Here is a 16,531-nt window from a genome sequence, read left to right on the forward strand (position 1 = left end):
AAAATAGTTGTTAAAAGTTACAAATTTATTGCTACATTTTTTGCCATAAGGTGTTTAAAAAAACGTTTGTAATTTGTTGTTGTTCCCTCAAACCTCTGAAAGCTTTAAACTTCATTGATAAGTTTGAGAAATCGCGTGTGATCTAAACACTTATTTATAAAAATTATTCTTTAAGTATTTTTTGTGAAAGATCGCAATATTTGTTAGAAGTTTTCATTATTTTGTGTCTTTATAATTATTCCACAGTTTTAAGATAAAATTCAAACATTTCATTTATTCTTTTTTTGCTTTCAATAGCAGCTTCATACTCTCAAAAGAACTAAAAAATATTTGCAATGTCATATTAAACCATTGCTGTCCCATGGGTACACCATAAATTTAAATAGTGGCGACTTTATTAATTAGTATCTTTTGAAGTAAAAGGGAAATAAATTATTACAACGTTTGATTTACGAATCCATAATTCAGAAAAGACATTTTCACTTTTAATTAAAAATCTTACTATATGAAGAAGTAAGGGATATTTCGCCAATATTCCCTTTCAGATAAGGCAAAAGCTCCTACAAATTAATTGGAGAGGTATTCTCATTAGTGAAGGATGCTGTTTATATACTACGAGAATAATATTGATTGATTCGTGAAACTGCCACCCGAGGGCGCTGGGAGCTGATGAGGGATCATTTGAGAGTCAAATCTAATTACGTTTGTTTGATTTTTCTTCTTTTTATATTTTGAATGCGGTTTGAATTGGAGAACTGTTGAGAGGAATAAAATTAATAATCTTTTTACTGTTGAAAGCTTATTTGTTTATTTTAAAAGAACATTTTATAGTGTTGCCATTTTCTTACAAATAAATAATGCACAATTTAAGCTTCAGTGTTTATCAATAAGAATGTTTTTATTTGGTTTTCTTAATATTCTAAAGTAAATATTGTTTATCATTTTTCAACCAATTGTATTAGGGTTGAATAATTTATATGTTAAATAAATTCAATCTTATAAACTTTCTACAATGTTGTTTTACTTGTATTTATTTGAAAATAATTCATCAGTTTTGAAAAAAAAAAAAAATTTTTTTTTCTTGTGCATTTTTCATTCGAAATATTTTTTCAATTACTCTGTTATATTTTTGTTTGTTACTACTTGCTGTTGCAAGTATATGCATTTTAAAAATAAAGTATTTGTAAATAAATTTATTAAACTTTAAAAAATTGATATTTTCTTGGGGGATTATATTAAGTCCACTTTAATTAAATGGGTGAAATTTTGAAATTTTTGAGGAAAAAATTTTTTTAATAATATTTACATAATTTAGCGGTATTTAAGGTTATATGCTTTTCAGAATTAAAACATTAAATATCCGGTAGTGGTTTTATGGTATTTAATGTACAGAAATATTAAATGGTTGCTGGTATTTTCTGGATGCTTACTGAAGCATAAGTAAAGGCTAGTGTATTCTTGATGTTTTCAGTTTTGAAATAGTAAATATAGGCTAGTGGTTTCCTGTATTCAATTCTGAAACAGTATATATATAAGCTAGTGGTCCCATATATAATCTGTTTTCAATTATGAAGCAGTATATATTAGCTAATGGTTCCTTACATAATCTGTTTTCAATTCTGAAACAGTATATATAAGCTAGTGGTTCCATACATAATCTGTTTTCAATTCTGAAACAGTATATATGGGTCATTCTCACGAAAACTGTCATTTTTCAGTTCATAAAATCCCGAAAAAGTAAAGTGAATAAAAAGCTCTGAAACTTTTTATATTAATAGAAATATGTAATGGCATTATAAAGAAAGTATATATCCTATAAAATATACTTAATATTTAAATTAATTAATTTTTTAAATAATTACTTTTTTAAATAATTAATTAATTAATTTAATAAATTAATTTATTAATTTATTTTTCAAATTAATTAATAAGTAAATTAATTATTTTCACTATTTAAAAAGTGAGGGAATGACACTAATAGTGAGGGAATGATATTTTATTTTAATACATGTTTTTATCTAAGTTACATCTACCTAAAGTTTGAAAATGATAACATACTAAGTATATCTAATATTTATTATAATTTACTCTTATATATTTAATAGTTTTTACAGGTTTGGGAAATAAAATTGGCTGGCACGATTGAACAAAAAAAAATTTAATAATATACTCATCTTGAATCATTCCCTCACTTCAGCGTCATTCCCTCACTTTATACACTAGTGAGGGAATGACGAATTCAATAAAATTTAAAAATAACAGTTAGGCCTAATTAATTTCTGAAGTCAATCACATACAATTATATTCATACAAGAAAGCAACATATAATTATCCACTTTCTCGATGAAGTTGTATTTTATTTTACTCTAAAAAATGACATGAGGGAATGACAAATGTAAAAAATTTTACCTGGTTTGATTCATTCAAATTTATTCCACAGCAAAGCTTCTTTAAGTTGAAGATGGAAACATACTTCAATTTTGTTCTATGATGCCAGTTGTTAACTTCTGAAGTTTTTATTAAAATATTTTTATTCTAAGAAGATTGCAGGTGATAAGAACATTGTTGTGAGGGAATGACGCGAAACACTGGGGACAAAGTTTAAAATAGTGCTGTGTTAATATTTTTATCAGAAATTAAATTTAAAATTGATTTTCTGAAATCTATATTTTAGTATTCTGAAATAAAAAACACGAATTTGTAAAAAAAAAATTTTATTTCAGTAACAATTTTTTTCTTTTTTTAAATCAGCAGTGGGGACAAGTGAGGGAATGACATATTGGTATATTTTAATTACCTAAAATAAATAAAAAATAAAAATTGATAATTTTATTTTTATTCTTTTGTTAGCTTGCATTCTGAAGGACACTTTCCCTGAATTTTTTTTTCGTAAGCTGTAAAACAAACATAAAATATACTGAGGACATGAAAATGACTGTTTTTGTGAGAATGACCCATATATAAACTAGTGGTTCCATGCATAATCTGTTTTCAATTCTGAAACAGTATATATAAGCTAGTGGTTCTATACATAATCTGTTTTCAATTTCCTAATATTTTGATGACATTTTCGTTTTTAGGAATGGACTGACTGGATCAGCCGTTTGTACTTTCAGTCTTGATTCAATCCAGGAGGTATTCAACGGGAAATTCAAAGAACAGGCCACTTCTTCATCTGCCTGGTTGCCCGTTCTCAGCAGCAAAGTTCCCGAACCAAGACCCGGACTCTGCGTCAACGACACTCAAACACTTCCGGACTCTGTCCTGAATTTCATTCGAGGTCATCCACTGATGGACAGCGCTGTTGCTCACGACAATGGAAAACCAGTGTTCTTCAAGAGAGATATCCAACTGTCCAGACTAGTCATTGACAAATTGGAAGTGGATGGTTTGCCTTTCACCGTCTTCTATGTCGCTACCAGTAAGTTGTTCCATCTTCAAACCAATTAGGCTTAGCAAAAGTAATTTAGCTTTACAAAGTTTTAATTCTGTGAACTAAAGGTCTGGTTTCTCAGGACAAGCGCCTTATCTGTGCGTCAGCGGGACGTCAACGTCCCGCTGACGCCAACAAAATACTGGTTTGTTAAGGTCTGGTTTCTTAGGACAAGCGCCTTATCTGGGCGTCAGCGTGACGTCAACGTCCCGCTGACGCCAACAAAATACTGGTTTGTTAGCTCAAGGCCTGGTTTCTTAGAACTAGCGCCTTATCTGGGCGTCAGCGGAAAGTTGACGTAGAGCTGACGCCATAAAAAATACTTTTTTGTTAGCTCAGCGTGAGCAGTCGGCCCAACGCAGACATTTTCTCTCATTGCGCATGCGTTAATAACGTAAACAAATATTTATTTTGAATTTGTATTGATTTTGTTATTGTCGACCAGTGTTTTAGAGAACAAATAATGACTTTGTCCAAGAAAAAACACATTGCAGCTGAGCTAAATGAAGAGTGCTATGTTTAATGAAGAAGCTATGTTTAATGTCAAAATCAAAATCTTGGCTGATTTCAATGCGCTGTTGGATGTTGTCCGCCATTGCTTCTGTGGTTAACGTCACGTTGTAATCCAACTGCAGTTGAGTTGGACGGCAATTGTAGTTCAAGATGAGCGTTCGATGACGTATACTATCAAACTCACAAATGGACCAATCAGAGGTTAACGCTGATTTCCAGCTGACGGCGTCCTGTCCTAAGAAACCAAGCCTTTAGCTCAAGACCTGGTTTCTTAGAACTAGCGCCTTATCTGGGCGTCAGCGGAAAGTTGACGTAGAGCTGACGCCAAAAAAATACTTTTTTGTTAGCTCAGCGTGAGCAGTCGGTCCAACGCAGACATTATCTCTCATTGCGCATGCGTTATTAACGTAAACAAATATTTATTTTGAATTTGTATTGATTTTGTTATTGTCGACCAGTGTTTTAGAGAACAAATAATGACTTTGTTCAAGAAAAAACACATTATGACTGAGCTAAATGAAGAGTGCTATGTTTAATGAAGAAGCTATGTTTAATGAAGAAGCTATGTTTAATGTCAAAATCAAAATCTTTGCTGATTTCAATGTGCTGTTGGATGTTGTCCGCCATTGCTTCTGTGGTTACCGTCACGTTGTAATCCAACTGCAGTTGAGCTGGACGGCAATTGTAGTTCAAGATGAGCGTTCGATGACGTATACTATCAAACTCACAAATGGACCAATCAGAGGTTAGCGCTGACTTCCAGCTGACGGTGTCCTGTCCTAAGAAACCAGACCTTAAGACGTATAAAGCATTACAAAAGTAGTTACATCATCATCGTAGTTGGCCAGATAGCCCAATGTGAGCCAATGTCTTCCTCTGAAGATTTCTCCACGGCGACTTCCGATTTATCTTGAACCTCCAATTCTTTTCATTAATTGCAAGAAAACCAGACTCCACTGAGTCAGCCCATCTCAACCGCGACCTTCCCCGCTTCTTGTTCCAGTGGGTTTAAAAATCAGTATCTTTTTTATTGTATTGTCATCACTCATTCGAATCACGTGGGCCATCCAATTCATTCTACTTATTTTTATGTATTTAATAATATAAGGTTGTTTATAAATCTTGTACAGTTCAAAGTTAAATCTCCTTCTCCAATTGTTGTTTTCATTTACACCAACAAGTATACTCCGCAAAATCTTTCTCTCAAATATTGCGATACAATTTTCCTCCAGTTTTGTCATTGTCCAAGCTTCAAAAGCTTATGTCAAGACTGGCCGGACAAGAGTTTTGTAGATTAAGAACTTTGTTTTTTCTAACAAAAGTAGTTTATCTTTGCAAAAAAACTAAAGCTTTTTGTAAAACTAAATTTTTCTAAAATACTTCGGGAATGTAGGAAATGAAATTAGAATTAATTTTCAAACATTAGAAAAAGATCATTTACGAAATATTTCGAATTTTTCAAAATATAGAATGATTCCCAGAAATCAAGGTCAGTATGTGAAAAACATTTGAATGATTTCAGCAGAAAAAGTTATCATAGAATATTTAGAACTCCAAGTATGGAGGACAACGACAGTATAATACGGTATGCGTCTTAAAGTCCCTTATAAACGTTATGTGCACAACTTCAAACATTTCATGACACAGTTATAAACAGCATAAAGGTTTACCTATGAAGGAGTTAATCTCTTCAATTTATAAAACATTAACTTGACTAGACTTTTTACATTTTTATTAAAATAACCCATTCCCGCTAGCTATAGCAATGTAGCATTAATTAACTAGTGCTTCATAATGTCTTCTACACTAAGAAGCGCAATAATGCATTTTTGTTCACTTTTTCGTTTGTTAAATGATATTTTCTTTAATAGATGATGGAATTATATACAAATTGGTCGAATGGTATAACCGGGATGGAGAAGAGCATTCTAATCTAATCGATATTTTCGAAGCCACCACACCTGATCCTATCAGGTCCATGGAATTTTCCAGCAAGGTAATTATCTTTATGACTCATGATTAATAACTAATTAATGTTTCTTGAATACGTTCTATCTGTCTCTGACATTTTTGAAATCTTTATTGAAATGGAAGAAAACCGGAAACAAACATGTATTTAATAGGAAAATTTTTATTCTTTTTCTTTAATTAATCGATTTGTATGCTGGAGTTATATACTTTTTTTTTAAATAGAATCGGCCTCACGGTGATGCAATTTTCCTACTCTCCACACTTTTCCCCTTTCGGTAAATCTTGTTCGTTCCAACTTCTTACTGCAATCTTCTATCATGAGAAAATTGCAAGATTTGGCGAAAAATGGTAATGAAGAGGGGGAAAGTATGAAAAGTAGGGAAATCACTTGACCTAGAGACCCTTATTCTATTTAAATAGAGTATAGGTTTACACCTATCAAAACTTGAGTTCGAAATCATTTACTTATTTTTCGAATAGAATTTATAACCCGCTATCGAGCTGCCTCTCTATAATTGCACGAGACGTGCTTTTTGGTTGAAAAAAATTTCTCGAATGCATACGTTTAAAACTTCTTTGTCAGATTAATGAATTGTTACCTTCTATTTCAGCACAAATCATTGTACATTTCATCTGATTCATATATCCGGCAATTTGACGTCATCATGTGTAAAGGAAGATATGACAGTTGCCTGAGATGTATTCAGGACCCTTACTGCGGCTGGGACAAGGACCACAACGAATGCAAACCTTACGTCACAGGGTAAATTACATTTTGTAGTGTTATTTTAGCGTATAAAAAATGATTGTCTATCGTTTAAAAAATTTTTCATTCAATTTAACGGAAATATGCATGGAAAAAAAATTAGTATTTAAAAGACTACTAATAGGAAGCTTTTATCGAAAGCAAAACTATCTAACCAATAACTTTCTAAAGATGCTAAGAATATTTCTTGTTGCAAAAATTGCCCAAGTGAACTGTTCAGTTTCACACATTGTCCCACAGTTTCACACATTGAGAATGAACCTCCTATTCGTAAAGCTTCTAAAAGAGACATTTTTATGATGTTCCATGAGAATGGACCTTCTATTCATTGAGCTTCTAAAAGAGACATTTTCATGATGTTCCATTAAAATGGACCTTCTATTCATTAAGCTTTTAAGAGAAATTTTTATGTTGTTCCATGAGAATGGACCTTCTATTCATTGAGCTTCTAAAAGAGACATTTTCATGATGTTCCATTAAAATGGACCTTCTATTCATTAAGCTTTTAAGAGAAATTTTTATGTTGTTCCATGAGAATGGACCTTCTATTCATTGAGCTTCTAAAAGAGACATTTTCATGATGTTCCATTAAAATGGACCTTCTATTCATTAAGCTTTTAAGAGAAATTTTTATGTTGTTCCATGAGAATGGACCTTCTATTCATTGAGCTTCTAAAAGAGACATTTTCATGATGTTCCATGAGAAAGGATCTCCTATTCATTGAGCTTCTGAAAGACATTTTCATGATGTTCCATGAGAATGGATCTCCTATTCATAAAGCTTCTGAAAGAGACATATTTATGATGAAAAATATAATTTTGATAGTATTTCATCATCATCCTTTTTAAAAGTGTATAGAATATCTATCACCTATTCTTATGATATTTTTTTTAATTATTATATATAACTTACAACAAACTAATCTAATTATTATTTTTTGCAGTCTCCTTCAAGATGTTACAAATGCAACACCAGGAATATGTGACAGTAGTAAGTATTTTTATTAAATCGAAACTAAATAGAATCATTATGTGTTTGTTAAATGGCATTATCATAATAATAATTGTTTAATAAAGTTCGCCAAATTCTTTAGAATGCTCGATTGCTATTATTTTCTATCTTTATTTTAATCGAGTGAGTGTTTAGCTGTGTGGAAAATGTAAATCATGTTATGGAACGACTTTCTTCAATGACAGCACACAGAATTCTGTGTTTTGGCAACGAGAAATAGTTTTTCTGGAATTATTTATTCTCTTTTCAATTTGTCTACCATACTTATGTTGCCTACATTCTATGAAATGTCAGTATTCTGTAGAATGCCTTTGTTTTAGAATAGAAAACCTGGCGTTTTTAGGCAATGTATGAAATATAGCACCATTTTATATTTTATCTAATCATTTTGTAGCTTTTACATTAGATATTCTATAGCATAACTTGTCAAATGAAAAGAATGCCTGACGTTTTTAGGCAACGTATGAAATATGAGCTCTATTTTATATTTTATCTAGTCATTTTGCAGGATGCCTGCAAATTTTACATTAGAAATTCTAAGATTGATTGAACGTAGGGTTTAATGGCACAAAGTCCAAAGATGGACATGCTGTGCCAAACAAATGGTTTCTAAATAAAGGTAATAGAAATTCTAAGAGTCCAATGAAGGGAACCGGGTTCGAATCCGGCGATGGCTGGTTGATACGAATTCCGCACCCGGCTCGCACCGATCACAGTGCTGTCGTAAAATATCATCAGTGGTAGATGGAACATGAATTATAATTATCTTGCCGTCAGACTAACAGTGGGAGTTTTTCGTGGTTTTCCTCTCCATGTAGTGCAAATGCAAATTAGTTCCATCAAAAAGTCCTCCAGAAGGGTAAATTTCTCCCAATACTTGATCTCTTGTCTTCTGGCTTGGGTTATAAAGCTACGTAGTTGAACACTTGCAGTAGTAAACCCGAAAATTGGGTCTCCTGTTCAACGACGATTATAAAATAATATAAAATTAAATATCTTGTCAAATGAATAGAATGCCTGACATTTTTAAGCAACTTATCAAATATGAGCTCTATTTTATATTTTGTCTAGTCATGAAAATTATGTACTATTTTATCTAGTGTAGAATACTTGTAGGTTTCACAAAATGCATTTCTATAGAATGCCTTGGCAATTTGTTAAGTCATCCTTTGCTGTATTAATTCACGCATTCTATAGAACACTGGATTTCTTTTGATATTCATTTGACGATTTTGACGTTAACACAAACATTAAAGTTGAGAGTTAAATAAGTTTATTTTTTAGGTGTAAAAAATAAGCCCCTGCACGTATACTGGGGACAGAGTGTTCATCTGGCGTGCAATATCCACCTTCCTGGTGCAGAGACGGCCATCCCTGGTGCATCCAAGTGGTTCCGGTACAGCCGTGAAAAGGGCAAGTACGAGGTTCAGCAGAGAAGGGACAAGTACATCTATACTCAGGACCAGGGACTGGTCATCCTGTCCGTCACGGAGAGGGACAGTGGACGTTATGACTGCAAGCTGGGTCCCAATACTCTCTGCAGTTACAATATCACTGTAGACACTAGTAAGTAACAAAATCACCTGTATTTTACAGTACAATGATATTTTACTTTTAATTAGGTGTTAAGAAAGAGCAACTCGAAAGATGTTTTCTGACATTGGTAGCTCTAAGACTTGCGTGCAAAGTCAAACACTTAACGGTGGAACACTTAAAAGACGACCCTTGATCCTTTCGCTGATTGGTTAAACCTATTCGTGATTTACTATGAACGGTGTCTTACGATCTTTTGACATCTATGAAAGGTACAGAAGCGCTATTAGAAGATACCTTAGTCCGAGTTTTACAAAATAAACCAAATTCTGCTATTTGTTGAGATCTGGGGTTCGAAGCCAGTTCTACACCAGGCTAGAACTATTCAAATTAATATTTTTACGTACGGGAAACGAAAATCGGCACATTTCTTAAATGTCACGATGATTAAAGCTTTATCTTTTATTGAAAATAAAACAGTTTCTTTTTCTGAAACTGTACCAAAACGACTTCATAAGATAGCAGAAGTTATTTTTCAAAATTCTGTTTTACAAATTTGATGATCTGCAACTGCATATGAAATGTTTAGCTGATTGCGTAGATTTATTTAAGTCGGACACAAAAAACTAAATTTGAGCAATATTACGAAGAAAAGTTTTACATTTGTTTGCATGTTCGTATAAAACAAATAACCTTAAAAATATTAAAGTAAAAATATTTTTTTTCTAGGAATATCATTAACTTATTTTTCTGTGGGTTTTTCTTGAAGAGTGCCCTTAATATTATGCATTTTTAGTATCTCATGTCAAAAATAAAGTGAAATAAATTATGCAGTATGCACATTAGAAAGTATGACAAATCACTATTTAAAAAGATTGGACTAAAAGCACCAGAGCTTGATAAAAGAAAAAATAGTCACATTTCACCTCCTTTCTACTTCCTAAAGCAATCAAACAGGTTTTGTTTTTAATATGGCCTTCCTCATTAATGATTCATCACGTTTTAAAACATTTTCGTTTAGTTTTTCTTCTCTGCTAAATATTTATTTGAAAATCCCATTATGTTCACATTTGACTAAATTTTTGAAAGGGATTCTAAATATATATTAAGAGTGGTGCTTAAGAGAAACCTTGTGGATTATTTAAGGAAAGCCTCCAATCGTAATTTCTTCAGTCTTATGACAATAAATATCAAATACTCATGGGAATAGCCGATGTGCCTCAGGGATTAGAACACTCTCTTCCAAATTAGGTGATCCAGGTTCGAATTCGAGTGATGGCTGATCAATTTGGATTCTGTTCCCATATTATACAGACCATAATGCTGATATAAAAAAAAATTTCAGTAATAAACTGATCTCCTTGCCTCGTTTGACAAACCGTGGAGATTTTCGTAGTTTTCTCCTTCATGTAACGCAAATGCAGTTTAATTTCATCAAAAAGTCCTTCATAAAGGAAAAGTCCAATGAGGTGAACCGGGTTTGAATCCCAGCTATGTCTAGTCGGTGCGAATTCCGCATCCGAATTGCGCCGACCACAGTGCTGACGTAAAATATCCTCAGTTGTATACGTAATCACTGGTTAGAGTCCCCTTGCCGTCAGGCTAACCGTGAAAGGTTTTCGTGTTTTTCCTCTCGATGTAACATAAAAGCTGGTTATTTCCATCAAAGAGTCCTCCACATAGGCGAATTTTTCCCAATACTTGACCCAGGAGTTCCCTTGTCTTCTGGATTGATTAAAATTACAAGGCTACCGAGATGAGCAGTTATGGTTAGAAACCGAAAAAGCGACTTGGCTGTCCAACGCTGGTTATGAAACAAAATGTTATTAATGACAAAAAAAGGTACAAAGCGAAAAATAAAAAACTTTTGATCTAATGATTGGATCTTCACGTTTTAGGACTCAATCTTAATAATTATAGGGGGGCTTCAAATACGCTAATTAATTAATGTAGACAATATTTTAAGTTACGAAATCAGACACAAAAACGGACTTTCTCTGAATAAACATGCCTATTTTTACCACTGATTGGCATTTCTGATATAGGGAGTAACCACAATCTGAGAAATATGGTTAGGAGTTTGGTCCAAAGTTAGGGCCCCTTAATGTTGACTGTACTTCTTGCGTATTTCGCTATTTCTCGAATGTTTTTAACGAATTGAAATATTTTTGTAAACACTTATTTGTAAACATTATAAAATTCGTTTGTCATAAAATAATTCCATGCAAGAAATAACTTTTAGTATACATTTATTATTTTATATGATAGTCGAAAGCATTTTGAATTAAAAGATTTTTTACATAATTTTAAATCGCAAAATACAAAATTTGAGCAAAATCATTTGAATCGAACCCTTAAAAATCGAATTTTGAAAATCATATTTCTTAAATATGATTTCTCGGGAACTATTCGACCGATTTATCTCACATTTTGTATTTTGCGAACTAAAATTGCATTCTGAATTATGCAAAAAATTCAAAATTCTTTCCGACTGCTGTTGAATAAAATAACGATAATTTCCTGAAAGTTGCTTTTTGCATGGAAATATTTTTGGATTAAAGAATTTTATAATTGTGTGCAATAATTTATTAATTCACCTTGGAAGATAAGGAATTGAAACTCTCCTGACCAAACTATTGGAACCCTTTTTCCCAGATTACGGCTACATCTTATAATTTCGCGGTCAGAAATCAGAATCCGTCAAGAACAAAAGATAAGGTATATTTTTTCCAAAAAAAGTACGTTTTTGTGTCTGATTTCGTAACTGAAAATATCGTCTGCGCTCTATTTAGCATATTTGATGTCACCCCTTTTAATTATTAAGATTGAGTCCTAGAGCAATAGTTATATCAATAGTTATTCAAAGTTATTTTATTTTGCGCACTGTACACTGTACTCTATTTTTTGCTTATCTTTTATCATTGAACCTATTAATACTTTGTATTCCTTATGTATTTTTAAATGTTAACAAGTATTGTTTTTTTTCTTTTAGAAACATGTAGCGCTCCAACAGATGTGGAATATAGAAAAGTCTATTCGGACTGGTGTCACGAGTTTGAAAAATACAAATTAGCAATGAAGACGTGGCAGAATAAACAGCAGGTAACTTTCATTTCAATTCTTCTCAGTAGTATAATGATGCAAATAATTTAAAATCAAAACTTTAAGTGTAAAGGAACTATTATTATACTAGTATTATACTATTATATATCTATATTATACTTACCATATAATATAGATTTATAAACAGGGCTAAGATATTGATGATGAATGCCTTTTTTTGCACCATTTTTGTTTTTTCTTAGATAGAGCATTTTTTTATTTTAAGAGTTGATATTTTTATTGCGAATTTACTTTTTTCTTTATATACTATTGTAGATTTTAGATGCATTCCAATAACAAGCATTGATAATAATGTGAGTTTTTCAAGAATTTAGTGACAGATAATACCCTAGCATCACCATTCTGCACATTTACAACACCTTATATATAACCTTTATTATTTGTTGTACAGTGCATCGAAAAAAAGGACCACCCTGAATAAATTTTGATCTAATGATTAGATCTTCAATCTTAAAATTTCGAAGGAAAACCTCAAATATGTTAATTAGTGCAAACGATATTTTAAGTTATGAAATAAGACACAAAACCGTATTTTCTCTAAATAAATATATCTTTTCTTTCGATGGATTTGGTTTTCTGATCCCCAATAAATAGGGGTAGCCGATATCTGGAAAAAATGATCCAATTAGTTTGGACAGGAGAGTGATTCAAAGTTTGAACCCCTTAATGTCTTACTTTTTTGCGTATTTCGTCATATCTAGAGAACTTTTAACGTGAATTGAAACATTTTGGAACACAATTATAAAATTCGTTTATTCAAAGATAATTCTATGCAAAAAAATAAATTTTAGTAAATATTGATTATTTTTAAGATTTTATTAAATGATGGACGAAAATATTTTTAATTGCAAGGTATACAATATTTTACAACATTTTAAGGAACGTGGCCAAAAATATAAAATGTGAGCGAAATAGGTTGAATAGTTCATGAGAAATCTAATTTTAAAGAAGTCATATATTTAAAATTCGATTTCTCAGGAACTATTCAACCGATTTTGCATAAATTTTTTTTATTTTGCCATGCAAATTGCACACTTAAAAAATTATGTCAAAAAATTCATACCTTACAATTCAAATATTTTTCGACTACAGTAGGGAGCCGATTATCCGGAACGATCGGGACCATCGCTATTCCGGATAACTGATTTTTCCGGTTTTCTGAATCGCTACAAAAAGCCGTTTTTTTATTGTTAAACCCTACTAAAAAAAAAATTGGAAAATAATCTTAAAAAGAACAAAAAATGTTGAAATAATACACTAATGATTATTTTTAAAATGATGGTAAGGTAAACATCTTTCAAAAAAGAAAGAAAAATCCTAAAATCTTATGGGGAAAAAAACATTTTTTTTTTTAAATGGCGGGAAAATTTATAGAACTTCGTTCCGGTTTTTTGGTTTTCCGGTTTTCTGATTTCCGGATAACGGGTTCTGTACTGTATTATCATATAAAATAATAAATATTTGCTAAAATTTTATCATTGTGTGTAAAAAAATTTCAATTCGCATAAAAAGTTCGAGATATGGCGTAATACGCAAAAAATAAAATTAACAGGGGTCCAAACATTAGACCGCTCTCCCGACCAAACTATGGGAACCATATTTGTTAGATTGCAGCTCCCTCCTATTTTCTGGGAGTTAGAAATCGGTAGCAAAAGTAAACTACATTTGTTACAAAGTAGTCGTAGCAAACTACAAAAATAATGTAGTTTTTCTTACCACTGAATACGATAATGTTTGTCACATGACATACGAACAGACAGTAATATTGCCTAATAATTAATTTAAAAAATACGTAGTAATAAAATAGCACATCAAATCTTAATCAAAAGTCACTTGTTTTTCATTAAAATTACCTGAAAATACAGCTTTTTAAATTTTGTCTTTCTTATTTCAGAAATGTCAACTTGCCCACCCAAATGATGTCACATATCAGGGGAGTCCACCCCTGTAACACTATAGCGAGAGACTTTGCCGAATTACTTTTGATTGAACTCTCCCTTCGACCGCTGGTCGGCAGGGTCTGGCCACCCCTCTTGACCAGAAGGAAGCCACCTTGTTTATGACTTCTTCTGAGAGGCCGACGCTCATTAACAAACTCTGTACATAAATAAAACACAGTTCATCTGACATTCATCTGTGATGATTATTTAAATAATATTAAAGTAAGAAGAACTATTTAAAGGGACCTTTTAAGTGACAAGGACTATGCCAAAGACTCCTTCTAGATGTTCCTCCCCACAAACGGGATTATATTGCTCCGTCGAAAATGCTCAAATAATTGGAGAAACATCCGAACATTGGATAAACAAACAAATTGGAGAAACTGCTGCTGCTGCTGTGCCGATTCTCGTATCGGATGATGCGTTTTAATCAGTGATAAGTACACGTGATGGGTAGTTGCTGAAAGGTGTACGCACTTTCGATTGCTGACTTATCTCCTGGTACGAGAATTGAGGCATTTAAGTGATGAAAATAAACTGTACTGATATTGGCGATTTCATGTTGATTCTGGTCTTTAATATTTTCAGTTTTAATTTTATTCGATACCAAATAATACATTAAATGGTGTCAGTTTTTAATGCCGGATTTTTTTAAAAAAAATAGTAAGTATTCCAAAACAAAATAGAAGTTTTGAAAAATAAATACTCTCATTCACTTAGATCTAATTTGCGATTATTTTGATTGAAGTTAACCTAATGATAAATTATTTTGATGAAATTAACCAAACAAAGCTGTATCTTCTTTTGTCATTTTAAATTGCTGTAATATTATTGTTGCTATAATATTATTGTTGCTATAATATTATTGTTGCTATAATATTATAAATTGCTATAATATTTTACATTAAAAATGAAAAGAAAATAAATTTCATTTTTATTTTCTGGAAGAAAATTTCATCGCAATTTATTTTATACTAAACGTTGAAAAACTTTAAAAAGAGCAATCATTTTAAGAATAAAAAATGTATTAGTTTAAACCTTTACAAGCTTTTCACAAAAACGTGTTTTTTATTTTTTTTTAAAATGATAAAAGTTTTTAAAATAAACGATAATAACTAAATTAGTCATTGTAATGGGTAATAGTTATTTCATATTTAAAAAATTTATGCTTAAATCTAAAAATTATTTATTTTTTTTGGAAATATATCAATGATTTTCAAATTTGAATCCTGCAATATATAAGTTATATTTACGTAGTAAAATTTAAGTATTATTCTACATACGTATCATTCTATAGGCGTATTTACGTATTATATAATATTTACATATTTCTTCTCAACTTGTCATGCAAAATTAAAAATTTACTCAGTTCAAAATATAATCAAATAAATTGAATAATTTCTAAACATATGTGAGTCAGTTAAAATTTTTAAAAAAATTCCCAGCTAAGAAAAAATTTTGCTATAGATAAAAATTCAAAAAGAATTGATTTTTATCATGAATTCATCGAAAATAAGAGTCATAGAATAATGAACAGAATCGACTTGAAATCGAAAATATCAGACAATTGTAAAATGAAATTAACTTATCATTTCGAAAACTCGTCTGCGTGTATGTGCGTGTCTATTTGTTTAGAAGTAGCTAATGTCAATGTCTGGAAAAAAGGAAAAGTATGCGAGAAAAATTCTGTTCCAGAATATTCTTCTGTGGATACCCCCACCCCCTTCATTCGAAAAATCAGCATTTTTTTTGCTTTCATTATCTGCCAGCTTCTTTCACAGAAAAGAAGTTAAACTGCAAGCTTGTTTTATCGATAACAACGCAATATCGTCGAAAATGTTATCGCAGTTTTTTCCGTACTCGTTTGTAAATTGTGATAATTTGTTTATATCAGTCATTTATACATAACTGTAAAAAATTTCTCATTTTAATGTACAGCCATTTTCTATGCATTTTGAGTGCTTATTTGTATTTTAAGTTTGTAAAAATATCATCTTTATGTATTATTCTTGTAATTGATATTCATGTTGTATTATTGTATGTTTTAATAACACTATTCTGCTAATTGTGTTTATTTATTTAAAAAAAAAATGTTTTTTATTGCTTTTTATGAACGCAAACTGATTTCTAGTGATATCTTGAAATTATTGAAGAGTTATTATTAATATAATGTGTTACTTAAAAAATGAATTTATATTAGTTATATTTTAGAAAACAGAAGAACTTAAAAATTGTGAATA

General features: G+C 31.1%; 1 protein-coding gene across 2 annotated transcripts in view; it reads left to right on the plus strand.

The window, feature by feature from the left end:
- The window catches only part of LOC110282721 (semaphorin-2A), a 557,110-nt gene extending 542,136 nt beyond the window's left edge, over positions 1–14,974 (plus strand). For both annotated transcript variants that reach the window (XM_043041274.3, XM_043041275.3), the window contains exons 11-17: positions 3,081–3,421; positions 5,818–5,942; positions 6,529–6,680; positions 7,628–7,674; positions 8,980–9,261; positions 12,221–12,330; positions 14,246–14,974. In XM_043041274.3, the coding sequence (XP_042897208.2) occupies positions 3,081–3,421; positions 5,818–5,942; positions 6,529–6,680; positions 7,628–7,674; positions 8,980–9,261; positions 12,221–12,330; positions 14,246–14,302 (1,114 nt within the window). In that variant the 3' untranslated portion in view covers positions 14,303–14,974. The remainder of the gene's footprint in view (positions 1–3,080; positions 3,422–5,817; positions 5,943–6,528; positions 6,681–7,627; positions 7,675–8,979; positions 9,262–12,220; positions 12,331–14,245) is intronic.
- The last annotated feature ends 1,557 nt before the right edge of the window (positions 14,975–16,531 follow it).

Source organism: Parasteatoda tepidariorum, chromosome 9 (genome assembly GCF_982258835.1).
Source record: "Parasteatoda tepidariorum strain Cologne lab strain chromosome 9, Ptep-v5.0, whole genome shotgun sequence".
NCBI classification, from domain to species: Eukaryota; Metazoa; Arthropoda; class Arachnida; order Araneae; family Theridiidae; genus Parasteatoda; species Parasteatoda tepidariorum.